This window comes from Alternaria novae-zelandiae (genome assembly GCF_023758075.1).
Source record: "Alternaria novae-zelandiae strain BMP 2774 chromosome Unknown scaffold_3, whole genome shotgun sequence".
NCBI lineage: Eukaryota > Fungi > Ascomycota > Dothideomycetes > Pleosporales > Pleosporaceae > Alternaria > Alternaria novae-zelandiae.
The window spans coordinates 922,783-950,029 of record NW_026056963.1 but is presented as its reverse complement, the minus strand read 5'-3'; the positions used below and the strand labels follow the sequence as shown (position 1 = coordinate 950,029).

General features: G+C 53.4%; 8 protein-coding genes across 8 annotated transcripts; 3 read left to right on the top strand and 5 right to left on the bottom strand.

Moving 5' to 3' along the window:
- Positions 1–6,132: 6,132 nt before the first annotated feature.
- On the bottom strand, positions 6,133–7,331 carry J4E88_002290 (uncharacterized protein; the record flags this gene model as incomplete). Its single annotated transcript, XM_049395955.1, has 2 exons — positions 6,133–7,089; positions 7,299–7,331. 2 exons carry the CDS (start codon positions 7,329–7,331, stop codon positions 6,133–6,135), a joined length of 990 nt encoding a protein of 329 aa, XP_049258359.1.
- Positions 7,332–8,692: 1,361 nt separating this feature from the next.
- Positions 8,693–12,115, bottom strand: J4E88_002289 (uncharacterized protein; the record flags this gene model as incomplete). The annotated part of the gene is made up of 3 exons (XM_049395954.1): positions 8,693–8,929; positions 8,989–11,507; positions 11,554–12,115. 3 exons carry the CDS (start codon positions 12,113–12,115, stop codon positions 8,693–8,695), a joined length of 3,318 nt encoding a protein of 1,105 aa, XP_049258358.1.
- Positions 12,116–12,742: 627 nt separating this feature from the next.
- J4E88_002288 (uncharacterized protein) lies at positions 12,743–14,000 on the top strand (the record flags this gene model as incomplete). Its single annotated transcript, XM_049395953.1, has 2 exons — positions 12,743–12,775; positions 12,831–14,000. The coding sequence occupies 2 exons, from the start codon at positions 12,743–12,745 to the stop codon at positions 13,998–14,000; spliced, it is 1,203 nt and encodes a 400-aa protein (XP_049258357.1).
- A 1,445-nt stretch (positions 14,001–15,445) lies between these two features.
- On the bottom strand, positions 15,446–16,569 carry J4E88_002287 (uncharacterized protein; the record flags this gene model as incomplete). The annotated part of the gene is made up of 4 exons (XM_049395952.1): positions 15,446–15,729; positions 15,789–16,295; positions 16,347–16,531; positions 16,562–16,569. The coding sequence occupies 4 exons, from the start codon at positions 16,567–16,569 to the stop codon at positions 15,446–15,448; spliced, it is 984 nt and encodes a 327-aa protein (XP_049258356.1).
- An 867-nt stretch (positions 16,570–17,436) lies between these two features.
- J4E88_002286 (uncharacterized protein) lies at positions 17,437–18,371 on the bottom strand (the record flags this gene model as incomplete). Its single annotated transcript, XM_049395951.1, has 2 exons — positions 17,437–17,465; positions 17,513–18,371. 2 exons carry the CDS (start codon positions 18,369–18,371, stop codon positions 17,437–17,439), a joined length of 888 nt encoding a protein of 295 aa, XP_049258355.1.
- A 371-nt stretch (positions 18,372–18,742) lies between these two features.
- J4E88_002285 (uncharacterized protein) lies at positions 18,743–19,956 on the top strand (the record flags this gene model as incomplete). The annotated part of the gene is made up of 2 exons (XM_049395950.1): positions 18,743–18,904; positions 18,955–19,956. The coding sequence occupies 2 exons, from the start codon at positions 18,743–18,745 to the stop codon at positions 19,954–19,956; spliced, it is 1,164 nt and encodes a 387-aa protein (XP_049258354.1).
- A 1,013-nt stretch (positions 19,957–20,969) lies between these two features.
- J4E88_002284 (uncharacterized protein) lies at positions 20,970–24,243 on the bottom strand (the record flags this gene model as incomplete). Its single annotated transcript, XM_049395949.1, has 2 exons — positions 20,970–22,226; positions 22,279–24,243. The coding sequence occupies 2 exons, from the start codon at positions 24,241–24,243 to the stop codon at positions 20,970–20,972; spliced, it is 3,222 nt and encodes a 1,073-aa protein (XP_049258353.1).
- A 1,142-nt stretch (positions 24,244–25,385) lies between these two features.
- Positions 25,386–27,131, top strand: J4E88_002283 (uncharacterized protein; the record flags this gene model as incomplete). Its single annotated transcript, XM_049395948.1, has 3 exons — positions 25,386–25,440; positions 25,515–25,670; positions 25,738–27,131. The coding sequence occupies 3 exons, from the start codon at positions 25,386–25,388 to the stop codon at positions 27,129–27,131; spliced, it is 1,605 nt and encodes a 534-aa protein (XP_049258352.1).
- Between the last annotated feature and the right edge of the window lie 116 nt (positions 27,132–27,247).

The window sequence follows — 27,247 nt, the reverse complement described above, 5'->3', positions numbered from 1 at the left end:
CTGTCCGGAAAGACGTCCTGTCATCTCATCTGCAGCTTGCCGGCGGCCCTCCTGCACCTCCATGGCGAGCCGTGGCTGGCTCGCACGCATGTCCTCGACCGCTGCTAGGGCCGGTCAGGCCAGCGGTTGCGGTAGCAGCGTGTGCGTGATGCGCACGACCGTGTCTCATCATGTGCCCCAGTCCATCCTTCCCTTGCCGCTCGCTGTGCAATGAATTGTGCACCTCATTTTGCTTTGTTGAGCCGCCTTATTGGCTGCCCGTCGCGCATTTAAAATCCCCGACGCTTGCCTCAGTGCTGCATATGCTTCGCGCGCTACGCACTGCACAAAAGGCGAGCCACAGCGTTGCATCATTGTGGCCCAAGACATCGATAGGACCACTGGGCGCCTCATCGCTTCAGTGGGTTGCTTCTTGTCCAGTACACCTGCATTTCCGCGGCCAGCACCACTAACGTCTCGGGACGGTCAGCGGCGGCAACGCCTCGTCTCGCTGCGGATGACAGAAGAAATTAGCATGCCCACGCCATGCAGCCACCGAGGAGCGATCGCTTCCGCCTTGGAAAACGTGCGTGTCGATAACGTGCATGTGGACGTGTTGCAGTGGCCATGTGGGGGTAGCAGCAACTTGATGAGACGGCATGATAGAGATCTCGGTCTGTTGATTTGTATGACGAGCCTCTGAAACTCGATCGAATCACTAACAAGGGAGGCCCTCGCCCTGCCGTCGCGATAATACTAATCGATATCGCCAGGGTTTGGGTGACAGTTCCCCGCGCTGTCGTGGGGGTGATTAGCTTGTGGAGCTGCAGATGTGTCCCAGCACGAGACTTGTGATCGGACAGATCGTCAGTGATCAGTTTCCATACACCAGTCAGTCCTGTATTGCGCAATTTGCGGCATCCTCTGTGCGAGTACTTTTGTGCAACGTAGCGTGGAGTTTGCGCCAGGCGAAACAGATCAGTAGGTTGGGCTTCAATTGCGTACCCCTGTCACATTGCCAATCACGTCAGGTGTCGGCCTTTTGATCCTTTTGATCCCACATGCGCACGCCGGTTAGAACAAGGCTAGCTCAAGTTTCGTTGCGACTGGTAGCTGGTGTTAATCCATGTACATTTCCTGCTTCTCGAACCTTTTCCATGACAATTCATTCCCAGAGGACCGGTAACGGCGTACACGTTGCAGGACCTGAGACGATCTCAATGCCGCGCATGTCATTCCTTCTGGAGGCGCATCGAGATGGACTGGACACTTGCGAGCAGCTGAAAAGTATATGTACCCCGAGTACGAGCGCATCAAACTCTGTGAAAGCCGTGTGCGGCTGCCGGCATGTTTGGGCAGTCTTTGAAGATCTGGAGCTTCTAGTGAGCCCTCGTGCGCGCTGACTTTGAGAGACAGGAGCAGTAGCTGGAGTCAGGGCAGCCTGCCTCGGCGCAAGCTGGACGCCCTCGTGAGGGCCTTGCTCAGGGATTTTCACCAAAAGCGTCATAGCTTGCGACCAACAGCGTGGTCCCCACGGCGCCACTGATGGATCTCAGCCATCGGTTGGTTGATCCTCTCCACCAGTTTCCGGCTCCAGACTGTCGGTTGCGCAGCCAAGGCGATAGTTCAGGGGAGACCGCACCAGATTGTGAGGTCACGTCACACCTTCTGAGCTAATCACGGTGTATGTACACCGCACAGCCGCGAGAAGCGTTGGTTCCTGTTCCAAAATGCCGGACGGTATCGCCAGATCAACTTAGAGGATTGATTCAGACGAGATGGAGTGGTTGACTGACTCGTAGTCTCGGTGCAGTTCACGAGTTGGTACATCGCGTGTCCGGTGAAGCTGGGTACTCTCTGTGCCCACTTTTCAGTTTCCCAACCCCACTCACTGCCACATACAATAGCGGCGGCACAACTGCCGCTGCCCTCCGCGGGCGTGTCGACATCAAATTGCCTTGGTTGACGTGTTGTGAAGCTCCAGCATAGGGAAGTGGCGGCACGCGCGTGCTCGTCGCAGCGATGGATGCATCGGCACTTGGCCAATCCTCCACGAAGCTTCGCTTGGGCAGGCGTCCAGTTGTGTCGAAGCGGAAGGGAGACCCTGATGGAGGCATCGAACGAGTGAACAGTCCGCGGATGCATTTTGACATAGAACGCACGGCCCAAGCTTCTGCACGGGCGTTTGGGCCTCTCCAATGCGCCTGCCCAGCTCTGCTCAGCAATCACAACAAGACGAACGACGTTGCTATCATGTTACAGATCCTCACAGTATACATAAACCTCCACCACAGATAAAGGCGGCATGTATGCAATGTAAGCGAGATCCGTCCTGCAACCAACTGAACGGGCCTGCGGCACTCTTTTGTTTGGCCTTGCTACACAGCTTTCCTGCGCTTGCAACGCTTCGCAACCCCTTGTTGACGCCATGATCCGTAATTTAAGTTGTCCCGAGACAACGTCAAAATGAACAAACAATACCGGACATCTGTGGCAGATTCGTGTCGAAGCATGCATTGCGGGACTCGCTTCAGACGTTCTTTGTTACACAAGCAAACACCCACAACCGAGAACACTTTCAGCCGCCTGCACGAGGCCCAGTATCGCCAGTTCATTACTCGTATCGGCTTATATTATCAGTTGTATATCCCGGAAGCGGGAGATGACGTTTCTTACCCTGCAACGCATAACATATGAGGCGGGGGCTAATGTATACAGGTACCAAACGGGTTGCTTGATGCTCGATCGGAAATCCCTTTGTCTCTGCAATCTCGAACGGCCCTCTGGCTCGGTCTACATCGCCGCCAACCACTACAGTGAGCAAAACAATAGATGCCACCTCGAGACCTTGCCTGGGCAAACATGGGTTGGTGACTCGCTAAACTATCTTCTGCGTCAGGCTCACCACCCTGCACACCAACCTGCGCCTCCTGATTGTCCTTCTGATCACGATGTCTCTTTTCTTGCGCAAGCGCATATTCTTCGGATGCCTTTGCCAGCCAGTGTGCGGACCGGCTCAGATCGAGACATGACAGCGTCGACTACCAAGGCGTAGATCGGTAGATACAGTACGGCATTCAGGTGACAAAATGATGACCTTATCGTTGTCGAAGCAAGTCGCGGAGTATCGATCGCACACCACAGCTCCCTTTCGAAGGACGCGATACCAACACAAACAACCGTTTGCTCGTCCCAATCTCCTTTTGACTCATTATACACTAAGGCTGATGCAACACTCTTGGTAGCAAAAGATTGCATGCAGGTCAACTACAGTACACAGTAACGTTGTGATAAGGCCTACTTGGAGTCGACTCATGCATGCAAGATACTTGATCGACATTAGCAGATCAGTACTCCGAACTGCCCTGAACCCTGAACAAACGCTAGATGCTGCATAAAAGTTCCGGATAGCCGTGGTCGGCCTGACCGTGATGGCCGGTGCTTACTAGTCTCACGACCCTGTTCACGACGAATCGGTCAGCGATGATCTTTCGGCCTTATTCAACAATATTCGCGTCTCCGAGAGTACGGTAACAGCTCCCCCAGATCGAGCTGCCTGTTCTGTCGACCGACATGAACATGGGGATCGAACTTTGTCCTTTCTTGACTTTCGCATCTCGTTAGGATTTTCTTATCGAGATCAACACGAGATGCTTCAATGAGATCACACATCAACAATTCCCTACACGAGAAAGATTCAGTAACGAGGACTCAGACCCTGCTTCTGAATTTTCATCGCTTCACGTCTCATAAAAGCCCCTACCGTTTGTTTAAGCCACCGCTTAATGACCCCAACCGCACCTGAGTCAGCGCTTGGGTGGGACACCGACGGCGATGGCAAGAACCTAGCAATGAGTTCTCAGCATTCACCAGCATCCAAGTTAGGTACACCTCCGCACTGAGAGGCTACTGAGAGGCTACTCAGAGGACGCGAATCCGAACACTAACTAGGTATCTCCCATATCTTTCTCATTCGGTGGGGCATAATCTATTTGTCATGTCCGATCTCATGCAAAGCAAACAACGTCCATCCCAACTCAAGACCTGCAGCTGATCTGGCACGAGAAAATTCACGCATGTACGCCAAATGTAGATGTAACGTCCGAAAGTGTTGATCAGAGAGGGGGAATATAGCACCAAGATAACGGCTTCCTAGCCATTTCGGGATGCGTGGACAAATTGCACTGGATCACTTTCCTTTGTCGAACATCCTATGTGAAAGTTCCACAGATCACACAGGTCTTAACAACCAAGGGCAGTCTGTCACGTTGGATAGGAACTCGCCGATGCAGTTGCACACCAGAGCGGCACAGCATCCCTCGTTCACTCGTCCTCAACCCGTATCCACAAAATTCGTCATCAGGGTCCTCGGAACGAATTCCTTCTCGTCAAACCGTTACGACATCCTCCACTCCACTCCACTACACAGACTCCTCAATCCTCAATCCTTAATCCTCAATCCTTAATCCTCAATCCTTGGATCTCTACTAGCCTGTATACGTTTGTCTCGCATCACGTCAAGCCACACGTATAAGCGGCAAGTATACACGCTACATAAGCGAGAAGCGCGCAGGATGGGCTTCGGCGAGGACAATGCGCATCACCCCAAACTGCCATGTCCCATCGCGACGAAGATTGCACATCTACCATGCTTCGAGACTGGAATCGCTAGAAATCCCTCACCCCTCTAGCAAGCGATTGGAGGAAAGTCCCACCTTGACCGAATACGCGAACTGTGCCGCAAATCCCTTAAGCAAGGAGACCTCTCCATCGAGAAATTCGCTACCCAAGAACCGGTCTGTCCATACACACACACACACACACACATACAATGGCCTTATACAAACAGGCCCCTTCCAAAGGGCTGATATGACGACCGGGGGTTAGCGTTATGCATAGACGCGCGCTTCCTATCAGCATCTCGCGATCCCCGCGCTTCCTCCCATCCTTCCATCCTTCGAATCCTTCCAAGCTCCGTTTTCATGGACTTGGGGGGTACGTACGTTGCCGCGTCAAGCGACGTGCAGCACCTTATTCCTCCGGTGAGGTGTATGCAGGTAACGCCCACATGCACGCGATATGTGTGGCCGCCACAGGCCTATCCTTTCCTTCGATCGGCTGTGGGTGCCGGAACGTGTCGAAGCCATGCTTTCAAACGTCCCATTGTGCGGATCTCTTCATCGGGATGTGAGACTTGCTCCTCGCCTACCCTAGGCGGTGGGATGGTCGTGGTCAGGCTGGTAGCTTCCGATGAGGACGCGAGAGATGGTCACGGTCAAAGGAGCGTGGAGACTACTGCGCCGCAGACATACGTGTCGGGCTGAGGACTGGGTTGGGTACTTCCTCGTTGTGGTAAGGAGAGCGCGATGGAAATGTCACCTGCGAGCTGTCACGTCTGCGTTGGGAAATTCGCGCCGCATGACTAGTTCAAAAGAGATATATGTTGTGGTCTGCTATGTGCATCAGAGCAAGGTTCGAGGGTGGTGGTCTGGGGGTAAAGCTCCTAGATCCCTTGGACCCGGCAGTCGGAAGATCGCATTCGTCCTAGTCGGGCGAGAAGCTGACTGAAAGGGTGACTATACTATGATAAGATGCGAAATAATGCCTATTCGGTGAGTGTAGCTAACGACATCCTATACCACAGTGAGCTCAACCCAAACGGTCCCGTTGGGCTCCACTGCTGCTCTCAGCTTGCTTCGCTGTCGCAGCTACAGCTACCATAGGATGGCGTTAAAGCCGCAGATTTTCGGATCGCCTATTGTTCGTCGTTCTCTCTGTTCCTAAGGCGATGTCATGGTGGTATCGCAGGGGTAAGCGATAACGTCTCGATCGCAACCGGTCGTTAACTCCTTCCTCACCCAGACTTAGCTTAGCGTACTGCGATCGAGTGACCTCAGTTGCATCTTGAATCCTTTCGTATCTGCATATCTGCTACAGCATGCAGGTATCATCATATCGGTCATGTTGCATCAAGGAGTGATCACTGATCACTGATCTCGTATGTAGGCGATTTCGATCATCTAGGGCTTCGGAGTAGGCCATATTCCAAATACTTCCGATGGTGATCTACATCTGCTATGTCTGGAAAGACGCATCGCTTCGAGATGTGTTCCTCATCACGCCCATCCATCTATGTAGCATCTTCACACCATCCTACTCTGCAACAACCTTCCCATTCTCCTTTCCGCCCTCAACAGCCGCTCCACCCTTGAACTTGAACCTTTTCAATCCCCGCACACCAACATTGATCTTGAAACAACTGCCTGCATGCTCATCAACCGGCCCTCCATTCTCTCCACTCGTACCGCCAGAGCTAGTAATGAATAGCTCTTCGCCAACAAAGCAAGGGCACGTAGGTTGGCTGGTAGGCACCTTGATCTCCGCCACAACCTCACCTTGCGGCGAGATTCTCAGTACATGCCACCCACCGTGAAGAGCAGTCCACATGTAGCCCTCCTCGTCAAGGCAGTGACCATCAGGCACAGCACCCTTTCCGTAGCGCTCATCCTCTGGCATGGTGAAGTACGGACGCTTGTTGCTAATCTCGCCTGTCTTGGGGTCAAAGTCGAACTGCCAGATAGTTTTTGTAGGGCTGTCGGCAAAGTACATGGTATCGTCCTTCTTGTTCCACGTCGTTCCGTTGGGGATCACGATGTTGCTCATTGGGCGATCGAGACTGCCATCGGGGTTTAACCGGAACACGGCGCCATCCTCGCGCCACTCAGACACCATGGGGTCGAACATGAAGCCGCACCAGAAGCGGCCTGCAGAGTCGACAGCGCCGTCATTGCCGCGGAAGTTTTCGTGCTTGTTAGCTGAGATTTCATCCTCAGACCAGACTTTCTTGACCCATCGGTATTCGCCGGTTTGCTTGTTGGCGATGCCGTAGCCGTATTTGCCGCCGAAGATGAACTCGGAGTCGTTGCCTTCAATGTCTGCGGTAGCGCATACACATATGTCGTAGTCCTTGACAGTAGTCAGGCTGGAAGGGCCTTTGGCCACATCCACGCGGAGTAGCTTCTTCTTTTCAATGTCCATGAAGCGAATTGTGTTTGTTTCCTCTTCCCAGAAGGGGCCTTCGCCTAGGGAGTAGTATGTCTTGAGCCATGGCTGGGTGATTGTTAGTGAGTGAATTCCTCTTGGAAATGGGAATAAGTGTCGCGTCGCTCTTATGCGTCTTGTGAGCGATAGGCCAAACATAAAGTGTAGTGTTGCGATGCTCAAGACGCGGCTATATGACCTCAGCGGGGCTGGGCCACCCAAGTACCCCTCCTACGCCACCTCAAAGCAGGCACCCCAAGGAAACCAAATCCACGTACCTCTGTAATCTCATACTTCTTGATTCCAGACATTGCTGCAAAAGTCTCTGGGGCCTGGTTTGATGTAGAAGTGTCGCTCTCTTCGTCCTTTTGTTGGCTGCTAGCTTGTTGATGTTGTAGTGTATTGTTGTTCTTTCCCGAAGCGCCCGTCACGGCGGCCCTCATCGAGGACCACAATTTGGATAGCGTCGCTCCCATTTTCCGTTATGACGTCCCGATGAGCCGCCAATGAGGCTAGGAAGACCGTTGCTCCTGCTCCACTGTTTTTTTGGACGGCTCCCGCGTTGAGTACACCTTCCGCTTCAGCGCGATAATGCAACGTATGTCAATGTCTGTGAGGAGTAGGGAGAATTGAAGAATCGCAGAGTATTAATTGTACTAGACGTGGAGCAAGCAGGAATATTTCCATTAATCACGGAGCTGAGGAGTACATATGTTGGGTACTGCACTGCACTGACATCTTGCACCACCTCAAAGGGTCGCTGCCGTTCGTGCAGTTGCCCAGCGGCGCGCCCTGACCTCTGTTGCGCATTTCAGCAGGAGCATTGTCTGGCAGAAACGGATACAGAAGCAGTATAGTGAGCGGTATTGCTCAGTGCTGATAGAATGTAGCGTTTAATGAGGCCATGATAACGGTATTTCGCCGGCTAATCGGTCCGCCACCGCCTACAGGAAGAAGCTCGTTTGACGATGCTGCGGGAGTGTTGTATCTTTGTTCCGGCTGAATTGGGCTAATCTCGACACGGCTGCCGTTGTCACGCGTCTTCTGGAACTTTATGTGGAAGATTTTGATTGATTACTGAGGGGCGTATCGCTTGTAGGTGATCTGGCCTGTTTGTCTACCTCCAGCGTTTTGCACGTGTCTACGATATTGGGGTTTTGGAGGTGCCACGCGGAAGGACCTGCGGTACCTATCTGCCTCCAACGAAAAGTCTGTCAGCATCAATCTAAAGTCGGCCTTTTCTCCGTTTCGCTGGACATCCCAACACCAACAAGCCCAGGTTCGATAAGCATCATGTTGTCAATGCATTGGCGAGTGTTCTCAACGAATACCAACACCGGAAGTCCTCTTGCGCTCGACCGAGATTGCAAGTAACGGTTGAGACGCATGTACATCTATCCGAAGCAGCAGTGGACTGATTCACATACAGCAGTGCTGCTTCAGCATGACGTAGAGACACCATGAGGGATATCGCAACATTGTAGCATGTGCTGCGGACGAGAAACTGGTCATCTGCACATGATCAATGTGTACTCTATTGTCTGCTATCCAATAAAAGAAGGGTCCCAATGACCAAACGCCATATATGCAAGTCGAATTCTAGGCGCCTTCCACCTATCCCCTAGATAAAAAGAAAGAGAATATCCCCAAACAACACTCTCCAAGTACCCCATCACCTCTTCTCCACAAGCAGCAAATGCATAGCCGCATACGCCAGCACCACAAACGCACCCGCAAACACGCCCAGCCCAATACAATCCTTCCACAGCGCCTGCGTGTTGAAACCAAACGAGCTGAGGATAGCGGAGCCAGGGACTTCAATGTCGAGGCCGTATTTGTGGTCGATGAGGGAGAGGTATTTGACTTCGTTGACGATGAGGCCTTCGAAGGCGTAGTGAAAGATTGATAGCTGGGGAGTATATGTTAGCAAAGATGGATTTGTGCGTGGAAGGGGGAGTTGGGACTTACCGATTGCAGCCACTTGGCTATAGCAGGAATACTCTCCTTGTTGAGGAAGAAGCCAGAGAAGAGGAGACTGAATAGCATGACTAGCACGCCGATCAGGTTAGCCACACCGGAGTTGCGGAACACGATGCCGATGAAGAGGAAGATGGCTGCGGCTGCGAGGTTGAACAGGACGAGGAAGAGGGTAAACTTGAGGAAGTTGGGCCATGCGGGGATGAGACCAGTCATGGGGTACACGATGATACCGAGAATGATGGGTGGAAGTAGGCGCAGAGGAATGATGTCGAAGATGACCTTGGCGGCGAAGTAGGCGGGTGGGGAGTAGTAGCCCTTGGCGCGCTCGCGGGTGAAGAGGAGTCTTTCGGGGGCGAAGACGGTGAGGATGGTCAAGCTGCTGAAGCCGAAGAGCGATAAGACGAACAGGAATAGACCGAGGCGGTTCTGGAAACCCTTAATGTCGTCTGTGAGACCGTAGAAGAGGAAGCCAAGGAAGACGGCGAGGACAATAGCGATGGCGTAGTGGGTAAGCATGAGCATAGGGTTGCGGTAAAGGTTGCGCCAGGTTCGTCGGGATAAGATTCTGAACTGGCCAAAGAGACCAACCTTCCTGAAGCCCTTGAGCTTTCCTGCGGCAACGAAACCATTTGGTTGTTGTACTCCGTTGGTGCCGTTGGCTTGGTTTGCGCTGGCTACCGAGCTAGCAATGTCGTCGCGGATTCTGGCTGCAATGTCGGAAGAGGCGTAAGCGTTGATCAAGAGGTCCAAGTTTGTTCCAGTGGCGCCGTTGGCAGGAGGCGGGAGCTCATCTGGATCTTCGAGTATCTGAGGAGGCACGCCGCCTTGTTGACGAGTGAGCTTCATCCATTGGGCCTTGATAGCGCCTCGGCGATCGTAGGGTGCTTCATCATCAGTCTTGGGGGACATCGCACCGTCGTTAACAGAAGCAGTGTTCTTCTTCCTCGTGAATAGCTCGCGTTCTTGCTGCTGCTTAATAGACGTCCTCCTCTTGCTCTTGGGTCGCAGTATGCTAGAATTGCTGGGACTACCAGCAATGTCTCGTTCAAGCTCCGATGTGTTGATGCTAGGAATGGACTTGACAGCAATTGCACTGCTTGCGCTTGTAGTGAGTCCGTCGCGGTTGAGATCACGGTTGAAGAGCGAGCTGTCTTCGTCGATGGGCTTCCGTGCTGTGCTCGCGTGCATGGTAAGATCCACGATGTAGTCGGCAATGTTAAAACCAGGTGGGCAGGTGTAGCCGAGCTCGTCGAAGTAGTTCTGGCAGTTCTCGAATGGTCCAGAGTAGACAGCTCTGCCCTTCGCAAGCAGTATCAGTTGGTCGAAGAGAGCGACAATGTTGGAGCGTGGCTGGTGAATAGTGAAGACGACAGTTCGGTTGTAGTTCTTGACCAGGTTGACAAGGCACTCGACGACGTTGAAAGCATTGTAGGCGTCCAGGCCACTTGTGGGCTCATCCAAGAAGAGGATGCTGGGCGAGGTGACAAGTTCGCAGGCAATACCGACACGACGCTTCTCACCACCGGAAATTCCGCGACCGCTTTCCTCAGAGCCAATCTTCTGGTTGCGAATGTGGTAGATACCGAGTTGACGTTCGACGTCTTCTACCTTTTGCTCCTTGGAAATGCGACTCATTTCTTTGGGCAGGCGCAACAATGCAGAGTCGAGAATCGTCTCGTGAACAGTCAAGGTAGGCAAAAGGGTGTCTTCCTGGTCGACGAAACCAATGACGCTCCTGAACTCGTCATCGCGGACCTTCTCGCCATTGATATAGAAATCGCCACTGTCGGTTCCAATCTTCTTCTTGCGGGCCAAAATATCAAGGAAGGTAGTCTTTCCAGCACCAGAGGCACCCATGATAGCCAAGAGCTCTCCGGGGTGGACAGCACCAGAGATGCCAGACAGAATCTGCTTTCCTTTCAGGTTGTAGGCGACGTTCTCGAAGAGGAAGGAAGCTGGCTTGTGGTCGGCGAGCAATTTCGCATCCTCGTCCTCCTCATCGTCCGACAGGTGGATGGGACCGTATCGATGGCTCTCAGCGCGGTGGGTAATGTACCAGATGGCTAAGATAGCCGCCACGATGAATAGTGCGATCCCTGCAATGACACCAGCGATCAAGGGAGTGTTGATCTTCTTGATGGGTCTCTCGTAGCCTGGCACTTCAGTCTGGTATAGACACTCGCCCGTGTCGCATTGTAGGAAGATGCTTTCGTCGCCGAAAATGCTCGAGATGAGGTCGTTCATGGCAGGTTCTGAGAAAATGCTTCCGCTGTCTTTGCTGTTGATAGCTGAGATGCCTCTAAACTCAGCAGGACCCTTGATGGACTCCTTCAAGAAGTCGCCAATGTCGACGGAGCCATCTTCTCCACAGAGCATCCTGTCAGGGACACATTCGCACTTGATGTTCTCGCAGCGGTATTTCGTGATGTTGCGGTCGGATTCGGCGGTGAAGTGGGAGGAGCACGTGTCGAGGGCGCAGTAGAAGGATTCCCTTTGGTCGACCCAGACTGCGATGATTAGCTGTGAATGAAGGGTGGAGGGTGTGGAGCTTACATTGGAAGTTGCATTCCTCCGACTCGGCATTGCAAGAGAAGGTCGCCTGCGGTTTCTTGTCCTTCAACGTGTCGAGGATCTTTCTGTTGGTAATGTCGCAGATCTGGAAGTTCTCCTTGACCAGCTGGCCGTCCTTGTAGCAGACGCCGCCCTCTCCATCCGGCATCATGGCGTTGCAGGCATCGTTGGTCTGGCAGACGTTGCAGTTGATGCCAGACCAGCCCTCTGAGCATTCGCACTCCTTTGCGCCTCCGCGTGGTGAGCGGTTCTTGCCATCGGGCAGGGCGCCGCAGAGGGGCTCTGAGCAGTCCTCGCCTCCAAATCCGGGTCCACAGTTGCATCTCCCGTTCGCTTTGCTGCAGTCGGCAAACTGTTTGCACTTGAAGTCTTCCAGGTTGCAGTTGAAGCATGGCGGACAGCCATCGGGTCGGTCGCCGTAGATGGAGAAGAGATCCTGTGGCGAATCGGCGAGGGTGTAGTTGGCGAACGTCTTGTGGGCCGTCGCCGTCGATGCCAGGCCCAGCAAGGCGGCGAGCGACGTCGCCCAGGTCTGTTGGCGCATCGCGTCTTGTTTGCGGCGCGGGACGAGCTATGTATGCGATAGCTATCTAGGTTGTCGTGTGCCTGCTTCTTTCGAGAGTAACGTGACGAGACGGAAGGTGACTGTCAAAGTCAAAGGAACGGCAAGAGCTGGGCAGCTCGCGATGGTGACGAGGGACAACAGGTAGCAACGGGTGGCCAGATGATGGCAGTGCTGCTATCATCGGCCTGCGGCGACGCTGATTCGTGGAGGCTGGGCTGTCTCCAGCCAAGCACCATGGCGGACCGCTAGACCGAGGCACACGCCAACAGGTGATGCAGGCAACATGGTCTTCGTCATCATCGATATCTGGCACAACATGCAGAAGAGCATTCAAGGATATGCATCACGCGACTAGCAGCCTCGTCTCTAGCAACGCGACGATCAACGTGATCGCGCGCCATCAGCGGCGACGCGCTCTTGCCAGCCCAACCTAGCCGTCGGAGCGCTCTAGCAACTAGCTCGCCCGCTTCAGCGGAACCTCGAGAGGCCATCATGTGCGCCCTATGTCAATCCCCAGAGCTACCTTGAGACATAAAGACTATCTCGTCTAAAACCTCTCTGCGCTCTTCCGCCCGTCACAGATCTCCTTTTATCTCACAAGCCAGAATGGTCAAAATTGAAGAATTCGCCGTCGAGTCCGTATGTCATTCCCCGCATCTCGCACTCCACGTGGGGAAATGACTAACATGCCCAGTGGATGGATGCGTACGAGACAAAATGCAAGTACAACATCGCCGAGACGTGTTGCGCCTCAATTTCCGTCGATCAGCTACGCGAGCTGTCAGAGAACAAAGATCAGCCGGTTTTCGACACCTCGCGTGTCCTGAATTACGGGGCCATCAGAGGAAGTGACGACCTGCGCAACAACTTGGCAAGACTATATTCTGCCAAGGTCACAAACCCCCTCTCTCCAGAAAGCATCCTCATCACTCCTGGCGCCATCCAAGCAAACTACCTGACTGCATACTCCCTCGTCGGACCGGGAGACCATGTCATCTGTCACTACCCCACCTACCAGTCTCTCTACGAAGTGCCCAAGCAACTGGGCGCCGAAGTCGACCTATGGAAAGCAACGCCAGAGAACAAATGGGTACCAACCATCGACGAGCTGAAGACGCTCATCAAGCCCAACACCAAGCTCATCATCATCAACAACCCAAATAACCCCACCGGCGCCATCCTAGGCAAGACCTTCCTCCAAGAACTCATCGACATCGCGACCGAAAAGGACATCACCATCATGAGTGACGAAGTCTACCGCCCTCTATTCCACTCCATCATCCCAATAGACAAAGAGTTTCCACCCTCCCTCCTGTCCATGGGCTACAAGAACGTCATCGTCACAGGTTCCATGTCAAAAGCCTACTCTCTCGCCGGCATCCGCATCGGCTGGATAGCATCTCGCAGCTCTGAAATCATCGAAAAGATCGCTTCAGCACGGCACTACACCACAATCTCCGTGTCCTACTTCGACGAAGCCATCGCCGCCTACGCTCTTCACTCGTCAACAGTGCACAGTCTACTAGCCCGCAATATCCAACTCGCGAGAACCAATCTGGCTCTTCTGGAGAAGTTCCAACTCAAGAACGAGGATGAGTGCGAGTGGGTGAAGCCTGTGGCTGGTACTACGGCTTTCGTCAAGTTCCACCGAGAAGGCAAGGCAGTGGACTCTGTGGACTTTTGCAAAAAGTTACTGGAGGCTACTGGCGTCATGTTTGTGCCTGGTAATACTTGTTTCGGCGAGGAGTTCAAGGGGTATGTTAGGATCGGGTTTGTTAATCAGACGGACGTTATTAAGGAGGGGTTGGATGCCGTGACGAAGTTTATACGGAAGAATCTTGATGAGGTGGAGCTGGCAGAGTAAAGTAGTGTATGGTCAGTAAGAAATGTTTACATCAAGTACATACAGTTTGCAGATCGCAAGTCGGTCCGATACGGTCGCAGCCACAGCGCCACACTAACCGCAACATTGGGGGCGGCTAGTGGACTCAGCCCTGTGGACGCCTTACGCCCGTCTCACAGACAGTGAGATTTCACAGCCACGACCAGTGATCAACAACTTATACCCTACCGATACTATGTAGATAGTAAGCGCTGTGCTACAATAAAACCTGTTCACCTCTCATCCCACCATATACCCTCCCTACTGTCCCCATCACTGCATCTCCGCACTTCTCCCCTTCAACTACACACGTATCGTTCCCACAATGACAGACCCATCCAAACTTCAAGTCCCAGAAATGTCCACCGAGAAGAAAGATCCTACCACACCCCTCGTAAACGTAACAAGCGCATCCACAACCTCCATATCCACATCCACATCCACATCCAGCTCAAAACCCCCCACATCAACACCAGAACGTCCCTCCTCTTCACATTCCTGGCGTTCAAAACTGCATATTCATTCCGGTTCCCGCCGTTCCAAATCCGTTGAGCCAGGCAAAGAGCGCTGGCGGGATGCGACGCTGCCTGAGAAGGAGCGATGGAAGGATTGGCAGAAGGCTAAGGATAAGGAGCAGATGGCCGGGTAAGTGGTTGTGACAGGAGATCTTCAGGGGGGTGTGCTAATATGAAGGATGATAGGTCGACGATAGGTGCATACACGCAGTTTTACAAGGGGAAGGGGAGTACGGGGTATTGGCTGGATGTGGGGTTTTGAGAGTGTGGAATTTCGGGGTTGGACCCAGCATCAAGGCATAAATGGAAGATAAAGGCCGTCTGTTTTCAGTAACATGGTACACGAACTGTATGGACGACATGCCCAAGTGGCGTGGAAATGAAAGAAGACTGTGGCACGTAAGAGAGAAATACACACTGCGATTAGACTGTCTAAGAATTCATAAACTGATATCGCACACACTCAAAATCTCGAGAATCATTCTGCTACACGTTCATCGTTCGCTAAATAGTTCCTGTTTGCCTCCTTGACAACGACCACCGAGAAACAACGGGAAGAATGGAAAAGGGGGTATCATAATATGCAGCGATGATCAAGAGATCTACAAGGGGTATAATGTGAAGGGAAGGAAGTGTGACAGCAAGGATACAGCTTGCCGTAGCCGAAAACCGAGTGCGTGAGCTTGCTGGACGCTATATGTGATCGCGATGTGACAGGGTGTTGAACGCTGCCATGGCAGTCGAAGACTTTACCAATGTGTGTTGAATCGATGAGCTTCAGGTGCTGTGTATCATGGCTGATCACGGTGTGAGACCATGTCGAACACCTCTTCCTCATTGTACGGGCTCGATTGCGAAACCTTGGCCCAGCCTGTTTTGTCCTTGGTATGCGACATGGCAGGCGCGACAGGCCTATGCCTGGTTTCTGGATCTGGAAGGCATGGGGGTTGTGATACCGGGTATGACCTCTATCGACAAAGAGATACTCCAGAAGCGACTACCACCTTGCCGGCTCATCCGGACATGGCGATGAGAACATGAATGTGGTATGCTCAGGAAAGTCTTGGTTGCTTCGATGAAGTCGACGTCCACTAAAGTGGCCTGATTGATTCCTACTCGATCGAGGACGGCGCCGGTGTGGGTAGCTATGACTGTTCTCGGCATCTTGTCGAGAAAGATGGGACCTCCGGAGTTGCCTAGACCTTCCTGTTAGCATTTCTCCAAAGCCTAGATGTATCTCAGGGTTGGCACTTACCGCTTACGGTCGATAGCTTATACTCTAACAGCTTTTCGGTCGCCTGCTTAGCCTCGCCCACCACTTCATACATGCATCCAGCTGTCTGACAATGTGGACATGAACCGCGGACTTGCTTTTTGTTTTCGCCAGGATAGCCTACGACGAGCACTCTTGTCTCTACCGGTAATGATGGCGCCTGGTACAAAGCTGGTGTGACCTGCGTGAACTTGTTTTCGAGCTTGATTAAAGCCATGTCGTTTTGCGAAGCGAATCCAGAGCGTTTCCATTCTTGAAGCACTATGGCGGTTGTTCCGAAACGCTGTTGAACACCAGTTCCTTTCAACGAGGAGCCTTGAAGATGGTATCCAATGTACGCCTTGATAGATACTGCTCGAGAGACATTGTTCTCTCCACCAGAATTTCGAACGTTATGTGCCGCGGTAAGAACTAGGTCGAGTCCTATGAGGACTCCCGAGGCATCGAACTCGTGATTGTCCTCATCCAGTACCTCAAGCTTAACGACGGCTATTATAATTCATCAGCGATGTTCCCACTTTGGCAGCTGTAGTCACTTACATCGGTAATCTCCGTTTGCAGATTTGTACCGGGCTTCGTCCACATGAAATCGAAGACTTTTCTTGACTAATGCCTCAGTCCATGGCCCATACGAGGTGAGCTTCCAAGCCTCCAACTCCTTCCAGACTGCGGGTCTACTGTTGTTCTTGTTTGGTTTTGGGCCTCCACCACGGACGGAGGAGGCCCTTGGGGTCGGGTGCGATGTGGAGCGAGACTTTCGCATGCTTGGGGAGCGAGGGCGATCGCGTATGACGTCAGTCGTGGGCGGGCCTAGAAACAGTAAAGAGGGAGAGGGTATGTGCAAGGCCTTATATGCCAGGCTAGAGGGGCTTTCCGTCGGTATTCGGTAGCATCGTTTGTTGTTGACAGATCGAATGGTCAATATAGCGTTGGGCAGTTGCGAGAGTGGACGAGTTGACGGTTCGAATACCCGCTCAATATTTGTTCAGTGCTCCATGGACCATGGAACGACGACCTACGTCAGTCGGCGTTGTGGCTGTGATTTTGCGCAGGGGGGCTGGCCCCAGTCCTAGATCTCCCATTCGTTCAAGGTTGTATGTAGTCACGCTGCAGGCAGGTGAGCTGGCTAGTTCTGGACGCAGGAGTCTCTCTCAGCCCTGTCAGCAAATCCAGGCCATAACACAGCCACGAGTGCCTGCGTAGACAATGTTGACAAACAGGCGGAAAGCAAGATGTGGAAGAATTGGACAGGAGCGAAAGCGTACACCTCGTTACTCATCGTCATCCTGAGCGGGTGGCAAGAAGCATTCGATCCTGCGTTTCAATGCACCAGACGTACGTTAGAGGTTTATCGACAGCATTGCGCTTTGCAAATAGCGCGGGCCCGGTATCTTACAGTATTCTACAGTTGCTTGCCGTTATATACATATCTTGTACATGATATACTACCATGATTCGTAATAGATCGTGTGCCGTCGTATCAACAACGGACACTTCCAAGGTCAGCGGGAGTTGTCGCCACCCATAATGCTAGCGCTTCTTCGATCTCAGCGAGCTCGTAGTTGTGAACACTAGGAACGACTTCCTCAAACCATTTCAGAGTATTTTCCTTGAACGTGTGCGCGACGTCTTATTCTTCAGGTATGATTCGATCGACAGCTGTCTTGGTTAATATTCATCTCAGGATTGTGATCACATAAACATACCTTTGCCGTTCTCGAGCAAGTACCCCGAGCAGTCAATCTTCCACTCATCACCCCTGACCTTGACCTTCGCAATGCCAAACCTCAGCACGGCGAACTTGAACTTCAAAAAGAAGTTAGTCCACTTCTGATGTACCCAGCGCGCGGAACCCTCCCACGCACGCGCCGCGATGTTCATGTGTCCCAAGTCATCCCAAAGCTTCTGGCGCTTGAACCGTTCAGCCTCGAGCAGCTCAGCTACCATGGGCTCCGTCTTCTCACTTATTGTCGCTTTCCCCAAATCTGTGTATATGACGCGCTCTTTCAGCCACGGCACTGGCTTGACAACCATACGCAATTGCATGGGCCCGCCTTGTAAACTGGGAAGGATTTCCAGTGCGCGCATACGGTTGCTAGGCGCGGTACAGATGTAGCAGCCGATGATAATGAAGCCAACTCCTACCACGACATAGGTTGGTCGTACGAAGAAGGATAGTCCGTTGTCTTTGATGTCGTCATTGAACTTGATCGAGAAGGCACCGACACCAATCCATAATGCTCCTGTTCCGTACACCTTCAAATAGTACCACTTGTTCTTGGGCGCTTGGTAGAGGAGGACTGGCTGGCGGGTTTGGACGACTTGGCGGAGGACGGGGTCGCTGCTCACGAATGAGCTGGGTTTCGGTGCGACTACATTGGTCTTGGGATATTGGTAGCGTCGGAGTACGGAGGATGTGAAGGAGCGGTTCTGCCGTATCGTCCGTATCGTGGTTGGTGTGAAGAACGATTCCCGTGTTCCGAAGAGGGCGGCGCGGAGGGATGAGGGGAGGCGGAGGGTGTGTTGGCGCAGGAAGGCATCAAAGCCCCGGGAGAAGGCGGGCATTGTGAGTGCAGTGATACGGGGTTTCGATGCAGCGCTATACACCTTGCATACTCCAGCAAGTTAATGCGGCAGTACGTGGGCGTGGATGTCTTCGCGATATATCGGGAAAAAGTCCAGCTAGAAGCGGCCCAAGCGCGTCCCGCTCGACACCTCCGAAGCTTGTTCCGCCCAACATTTCGGCCAGCAGATCGGCACCGTCGCTCAACACCCTCCCACTGCCATTGTCTCCGCCCGTCAATTGATTTCCCATGGCTTCGCTCGCCGCGGTATGTAGGGTCTCGGCGCGGGCTGCCTCGCAGCAGTTGCGCAACCAAGGTGCTCGGAGAGGACTGCACTCAAGTCAGGCTTCGCTCGCTGCGCAAAGCTTCAACATGCCTGCGCTTTCACCGACCATGACCGAGGGCAACATTGCGAGCTGGAAGATCAAGGAGGGAGATTCTTTCTCCGCCGGCGACGTGCTGCTCGAGATCGAGACGGACAAGGCGCAGATGGACGTCGAAGCGCAGGATGACGGTATCCTGGCCAAGATCACTGTACGTGGGAAGATATATTGGCTTCAGTCCATGGCTAACACGAACTCCAGGTCCAGGACGGTTCCAAAGCAGTCCAAGTCGGCACACGGATAGCCGTTACAGCAGAGCCCGGCGACGACCTCTCCACCCTCGAGATACCCGCAGAAGAGAGCCCCGCGCCCAAGAAAGAGGCCGAAGCGCCCAAGGAGTCCAAGAAAGAGCCTGCGCCGGTACCAAAGGAGGAGCGAACCTCTGCCCCGCCTGCCAAATCCGATGCCTCGAAGAAAGCCTCCAGCGGCAAGGCCTCCAAGCAAACCTACCCGCTATACCCCTCCGTACAACACCTGCTCGAAGTCAACGGTCTGCCAAAGGAGGAGGCTGACAAGATCCCCGCGACTGGTCCTGGCGGCAGGCTGCTCAAGGGAGACGTACTCGCCTACGTTGGACAAATCGAGAACTCCTACCCTTCAGAGCTGGCGAGTCGCTTTACTAAGCTATCGCACCTCGATCTCTCCAACATTAGGCCCATGCCCAAGAAGGAAGCATCAAAGAAGCCGGCAGCCAAAGCACCGGCGGTTGTCGAAGACCTTCCTATCGAGGTAGCACTACCCGTCTCCCTCACCGCAGTAATGGAATGCCAGAAGCGCGTCAAGGACTCAATAGGCGTCTTCCTTCCTCTATCCACATTCGTCGCGCGCGCTGCCGAGCTCGCCAACGAGGATCTCCCCCGCTCGAAGGTCGCAAAGCCAACCGCCGACGAGCTATTCAACGCTGTTCTGGGTCTCGACAAGGTATCGTCGAAGTACTCGCGGGGCAACTTCGTCCCAGAAGTCACCGCGCTACCACCCACCACCATCCCCAGCAAGCGCGCCCCAGCACCAAAGTCGGACATTCTCGACATGCTAGCCGGCAAGAAGACTTCCGCTAAGCCTGTTTCGGGCGCAGCAGGTGTCGCGGGTCCCCTCAACGTATTCAGTGTGAGCGTGCCCAAGGGCGACGAGAAGCGCGGTCGTGTTTTCCTCGAGCGCGTAAAGACGGTGCTTGAAGCCGAGCCAGGGCGATTGGTCGTTTAGGTGAAGATCGTTGCGCGATTTGTATCATATTGCATCTCTACCTACCTGTTTGGAGGGTGGAGGTACCGGCAGGTAGCCATTCCCACCTCATCCCAGAAAAACCTGAATACGTCTAGAGCCTACATCGACGCCAAGTCACCTATCTTATAGGCTTTCATGTTGATGTAGGCTGCGGGCCTGTTCAGTTTTTTTTCTTGGTTGACGTAGAAGTACCGGCTGGTAGCCATTCCCACTACACTTTCATGACGAATACCAATTTTTAGACGAATGCTTTATACTTGTTCCTCCCATCGCATGCATGTCCCGGCCTCAACATTAGGTTATCGCTCCAAGTTGAGAAGTCACACGCGCGGTACTTCCCCTAGAGAAACTACCCACGCAACCCCCTCACGTTTCCATTCTATCCCGCGATTCGCTGTGCACATGTTGTTCATGACGATCTCATCTTTTTCCGGCCTGGTGCGGAGGGTTTGTAGGTAAGGTGTCGGGGTAAAGTAAAATGCCGCAAAGCTACCGCATCGCACCAATGCAAAATACCGCAGTCTACTTCGGCGGCTGCGCCTCACTGTGACTGTATACATAGGAAGACCGCTCAGATAAAAACAACTTTGAATACATTCTCGATCTTTTGTACTTGCACATTCGTTCCTTGTGTATCTGATGCTAGCAGTCACGCCCGAAGCGGTTAGTGCGATGGGTCTCATGGATGCCCGAGCGCCAGAAGGGAATTCCGTGTCGCTTGGGCTCGCAGCGGCAACAATCTTGGAAGGATGTCACGCACTGTGATTCACAAATTGCAGTAGGCAAAATGTATGATGTGGTAATCTTTCTTATTATATCTAAGGATCGTAATGCACGTTGTCGTGGTCATGTCTAAGCATTCTATATGACTAACTTTTGTGCTAGGCAGGTATCATGCTCGCGAAGAGCAAGAAAACCTCCTCGCATACTCCTAGCAGGGCCTCCTCACCCTGCAATATCTCACTTTATACAGTTCCTCCATAGGTAAGGCTCTAAGCCTTCTCCTGCATGTTCTCGCTACCAGCGACAGAAGAGTCGCGGCTGTAGTAGCGACCAAAGGTACGGTCCTCGATGTCCATGTTCTTGTCGACCTTTCCATTGCCGTGCTTAGCAGCCATACGGCGGAAGTAGACGCGCTTGCACCACTTCCAAAGCTCGATACCGGCAAAGAAGATACCAGTCTCGACGAAGACAATACCCCACTCCCAGTCGATGGGGGCGTGCTTGAACACAACCGTGTTGAGAACAGGGATGTAGATGAGGGGGAAGAGGAGGACGAAGCCGATCATGATGGCCCAGAAGAGGAACTGGTTCCTCCATACATCGAGCATCCACTGGGTGAAGTAGCGCTTGCTGCCAGGCTGCATGCGGAAGAAAGAACGACGCATATCGATCATCTCCCACGCGAGGAAGAGAGCGAACCATGTCAGACAGGCGAATGTGCAAGCGCGGGCGCGGAAAACCAACTCGCACTGCTCGGAATAGGTCTCGTTGCAGCCCTGGCCGAGCTCTCCGTCTCCGAATCCGAAGACAACGAGCACGAAACTGGCCAAACAGAGAAGCGTGATCCAGAGACCATAGACGACCATGTCGACGAGGAACTCCATGGTGAAGATACCCGTCTTGAGGGACTGGGGCGGGCGGTTCAGGATATCGGGGACGGCGCGTTCGAAACCGAGACCCATGTCTGGCAATCCAGATGTGGCCATGATGATCCACACAACCTGGACGGGCGCGAGAGGGAAAACGGAGAGTCCAGTCCTGTCTTTGAAGGCAAGACCGACGAGAAGCGTACCAGCCTGAGCGACGTTCTCAGCCAAGACGTGCAGCACGAACTTCTGGATGTTGTCGAAGATACGGCGACCTTCTTCAATGGCAGCGAGAATGGATGCAAAGTTGTCGTCTGTGAGGACGATATCGGAGGCTTCCTTGGCGACGTCGGAACCGGCTTGACCCATGGCAATACCAACGTCGGCACGCTTCAGCGAGGGAGAATCGTTGACACCGTCACCAGTCATGGCGCAGAAACGGCCGCGGCGGTGAAGAGCTTCGATCATGCGAACCTTCGTGCTAGGCGCACAACGGGCTACGACCAACGGAAGGACAGGGAGCTCATCGACTTGATCATCAGTGAGTTCATCGAATTCAGAAGCAGTCATAACCAGCGACTTGGCGATATCGGCAGAAATCCTCTTGTAGCGGTCGGCTGATGGCAGGATATGGACTTCAATGGCAATAGCCTTTGCTGTCTGCATAAAGGGTCAGTATATGTTTCAAATGCTTTTTGTAGTCAAGACTTACCTCAGGATGGTCACCAGTCAACATGTGGACCTCAATACCAGCCTCGTGGCATTGGCGGACAGCAACAGCAGATTCGGGACGAGGAGGGTCGTAAAGACCGATGAGACCACGGAAGACAAGGTCAGATTCGACAGAGGTACGAGCAACTTCAGCACCCTTCTCGACTTCGCCGGGGTACTTCTTGCTGGCCAAAGCCAAAACACGGAGACCAAGACTGGCCAGAGCTTGCATGTGGGAAAGGATCTCCTCGCGGAACTCGTCGGTGATGGGCTGGGATTGCTCCTTGCCGTCAGCGAGGTAGGTGGTACAGCTCTGAATGACGCGCTCGACGGCACCCTTGGTGAAAGCGTAGTTGCCTGAGGCGTGCTTCATGATAACTGACATGCGCTTGACGTCGGAGTCGAATGGAAGCTCAACGAGATCCTCCCAGGTAGCAGAGTCGCCCTTTACGAGATGGCTGCGGTTCATGCCGAACCGGGAGGCGAAAACCTGAATAGCGATTTCGGTGGGATCACCATGAGCCTCCCAGGCGCCTTCATTGTTCTGTTTGACAGCAGCCAAGTTGGCCAAAGACGCGACCTTGAGGAATTCACCGAAGCCTTCGATGTTGTGGCCTTCAAGCTTCTCAACACCGAGACGCTCACCGCAAGCCTCGCCTCCGGACTTGAGGTCCATCTGGCTAGGAGCAGCGGAGCCGAAACGCACGTGACCAGCGGTGGGGTCCTGAGGAGCGGTGGAATCTTCGATGGTGTAGGTTCCAACACCTGGGATCCAAGCACCACGGGCAATCATTTTACCCTGCGTAAGCGTTCCGGTCTTGTCAGAGCAGATGTCGGTAACACCACCGAGAGCCTCGAGAGACTTCAGGTTTCGGACGATGACATTGCGCTTGACCATGGACTTGGTACCAGCTGCCATGGTGATTGTGAGCACAACGACCAAACTAGCTGGAATCATGGACAAGCCGGTGGCGACAGCGTAAATGATGACTTCCTGGCGAGAACTGAACTCGTTGGCTGCAAGGACGATGATGGCACAAACGACGGCAATGAAAAAGAGCAACACAGCCAGCTTGGAAAGCTTCTTCTGGAGAGGCGTTCCGACGTTGAGACCCAAGAAGCGACCAATAGCGTCGGTAGTGGTGAGTGTGTAAGCCTCGAGGTAACGGTGAGGCTTCGCCTTTCCGTTCTCCTTTCGCTTGACAGGTCGGACCTTGGACTTGGTCTCGCGGAGCTGAGCAGCGATGGCACCAATTTCGGTGTAGGCACCGGTCGCGAAGACAATTCCCTTGGCTCGGCCCTTGGTGACCGAGGAAGAGCTGTAGGCAACGTTGAGACGATCTCCGGGACCAGTCTTCTCTTCGAAAGTGGCGTCCTCTTGCTTACGAACAGGCAGAGACTCTCCGGTAAGCAGTGCCTCGTCTGTCTCGAAGTTGACGGCGTCAAAGACACGCATATCGGCAGGGATGGTGTCTCCAACCTTGACCTCAATAACATCTCCAGGAACAACGTCGGCAGAAGGAATGGTAACTTGCTGGCCACCGCGGATGAGGCGGGCAGTAGGCGAACTGAGAGAGCGTAGGGAATCCATGGTCTTCTCAGCGGACCATTCCTGGAAGAAACCGACAACGATGTTGAGACCAATAACGAAGGCGACAACACCACCTTCGATCCAGGACTTGATACCGAAACTGACAGCCATGGCCATGATGAGGACTAGCGTCATAGCGTTGGCGACCTGCGCGATGAGAATCTTGACTGGGGAGACGCTCTCAGCTTCTCCAAGTTCGTTGGCGCCATAGTCGTCGACACGACGCTTGGCTTCGGAGTCATCAAGACCATGCCATTCATCGGTCTTTAGCTCGGTCTTGACTTGCTCCAGCGTAAGGCTGTGAGCGGGCGCGGACATTGGCTTGTTGCATTGTCCACTGACGTGACCCTCAAGGGTCGTTTCTTTCTTCCCCATGATTGTGGGTGTTTAGGGAATCAAAAGAGTTGGATGTTGGATGTTCGGTGTTCGGTGTTCGGGTTGTAAAATTGGGTTGATATGATACGGATATCGGCAAGTCAAGACAGCAATCAGCGCTCTAGTCTTCTGCGTGTTCTGGCCCCGCGGACTATAGCCACGTGGACAAATTTGTTGGATTGGGTGTTGAGTTTGGTATGCATAGAGGACCTCAGGAGGGGGCGGGGGTCAGACTCCTCCAGATTTACGCCGTGATTGGCGACTTGTGGGGTTTGTGAGGGTGGGGTTGAGGTTGAAAGATGACGAGGGAAGGAGCTGGCAAGTTTGGAGCAAACGTCAAACGAGAACGAGGTGGTACCGACAACAGGTGGTGAGGAAGAGAAGGAAAAGTCTCAGGCGTCGTGAAGATATATGTTGAGTAGTGGGGATGTCGGTGAAGGAAGTCGGCTCTCTCATGCCAAGGGTTCGCCAGTCCCGCCAAGTACACCATGTCGCGATTCTGGAGGCGAATGCCGGGCTAGCGACCAAAAAACTTCTCCACCCTTGGCAGTGCAGACAGCCATTGAGTGCTCATCACGTTACTGGGGTAGATCGGGTATACGGCATTCCTGGCTTGGCCTTGGCCTTGGCAGGCATCAGGATCTTCTTGAACCTGCCTGTTCGACTCGTCACCTGCAGAACTTTCCGTTTCAACACCGCGGTGGAGCAGACGATAGGCGTTTCGCAGACTCAAGCCTTGCCTAAGCCTTGTCTTGACGCGCTGTGAATGGTCGTATGCGGAGCATCGTGCAGCCTGGCGGAGTCGAGATCCAGCGGAGATTCCCCGGTGCACGGACCTCGTGGTGAAGAAATGTGTGGAGCGACCTGCCGGAGCCGCGTGTAGATGCACTGCGAACTGGGCGAAATACTGGGCGAGATGTCTGCATGGGCCCTGCACGTGGGCTTGGCCGTTGAGGTGATTGATAGCGTTGTGGCTCGAAAGAGTTCTACGCCGTGACGGCCGCGGCTCTGACATGACGTCGTCATGGCACGCGAGGGTCTGCCGCTTGTGTTCTCGAGCCCAGCCTTCTCACGGGCTTAGCTATTGCTTGCTGCTCCCCCAGCCTCTCTAACCAGGACACTGTGACACCTGTCTGTGTAGCATGGCGTCCTCAAACCCCGACGCTGCCCCGTTCTTGCAGTATCACGAGCCCGAAAGTAAGCGCTCCTTGTCACAATCGTTCAGCACCTGCATACCCCGAAACGTCGATCTAGACTAACGCAAGCTTAAGTCGTCGAGATTCTTATCCTGGTATCTTTCTTCACCTTCTTATGGTTGTCGGAGTACGTTTCGGCCAAGGTTATCCGTGCCGGCATCATTGGTCCGATTGCGGTTGGTATCATATATGGCGAGCCGTTGGCGAATATCCTCGAACATGATTGGGCTGGTACGCGTCCCTGCTGCAGAAGAGGCCCCCTGTGCGACATTTACTGACTCTGTGCCCCGGTATTTAGAGACGTTTCTATATCTTGGCTACATTGGCTTGATCTTGATTATCTTCGAGGGCGGTTTGAGCACTCGCCTTGACCTGCTCAAGGCCAACTTCACGCTGTCGATCTGTGGGGCTGCCACAGGCGTACTGTGTCCAATAGGTTTCAGCTACCTGTTGCTGTATCTTGGGTTCGGCTATGGCGCTGTCGAGACCTTCATCATCGGCGCTGCTCTGAGCACGACAAGCCTGGGCACCACCTTTGCCGTTATCTCAAGCGCCTCCAAGGATGTCGATCTCAGCCAAACCAAGGTCGGCGCGGTGCTTGTCAGCGCTGCAGTCATTGACGATGTGACAGGTCTTGTCATGTCAAGTGTCATCCACGACCTGGGTGATGTCGCGTCCGGTGGAAACGTCAACTTGGGATGGCTGATCGGCCGGCCTATTCTCGCATCTGCGGCCATGGCAATTCTTACCCCAGTTCTCACCAAATGGGTCTTTGCGCCTCTGTTTCGAAGATACGTTGAGAGGCATTTTCACAAGTTCGACCACTTGTCAAACATTATGCTGATGATCCTGGTATTATCAGCCTTTATCTCAATCGCAGCCTTCGCAGGGACCTCTATCCTGTTTGGAGCTTTCCTCGCCGGCGCCCTCTTGACGTATCTCCCTTCTACACACCCGGAAGGTCCCTTCGTGGTTATGAGCCGCGAAGAAGGCGAGCGCTCCAAAGACAAGTCTCCGACCTTTGTGCATACCTTTGAGGTATACTGTTTGGACGCGCAGCAGTATGTACTTGGACCTCTTTTCTTTGCTAGCATAGGATTCGCGATTCCGTTTTTGGATCTTTGGACTGGAGAAGCCATCTGGAAAGGCGTCGTATACACCCTACTCATGCTGGTTGGTAAGGCGCTCGTTGGAGTTTGGATCCCTATCTGGGGTGCCGCAACGCATGATCCCAAGAAAGCACAAGAAGCACAAAACGAAGCATCCGCGGCCGAGAATGGAAATAACCTCGAGAAGGTCACTTCATCGCCTTACTCTCCCACCCGCAAAGCTGCGGTACAGTCGGCCGTCTCGCCCATGCTTTTGCTGGGCATGGCCATGGTCGCCCGTGGAGAAATCGGTCTACTAATCGTGGAAATCGGCTACAACAACACGCCGTATGTATCTGCGGAGGGCTTCATAACAGCCATATGGGCTATTTTGCTGAACACAATCATTGGGCCCGTGTGTGTTGGCTTGGCCGTCAAGTACAGAGGTGCTAAGATCGGCAAAGGACCTTGGGGCTTGGTACCAGGCCCAAACCAGGCTATCGAAGATGAGATGAACAGGAGGAGAGAGTCGCGTATGAATGACCAAATGCAAGAGGAGGGAGAAGCGAGAATGGAGGCGCATCGTAATAGTCGCATGGGTTGATTCACGAGTTGCACTCGAGATGAGGATTTGCAAGACAAGCAAAAGTAGATTTATCGCGTCGACGCAAGTTGTATAATGTTTATGTAATAAGTACCGTACAGTAATACTTCAATGAT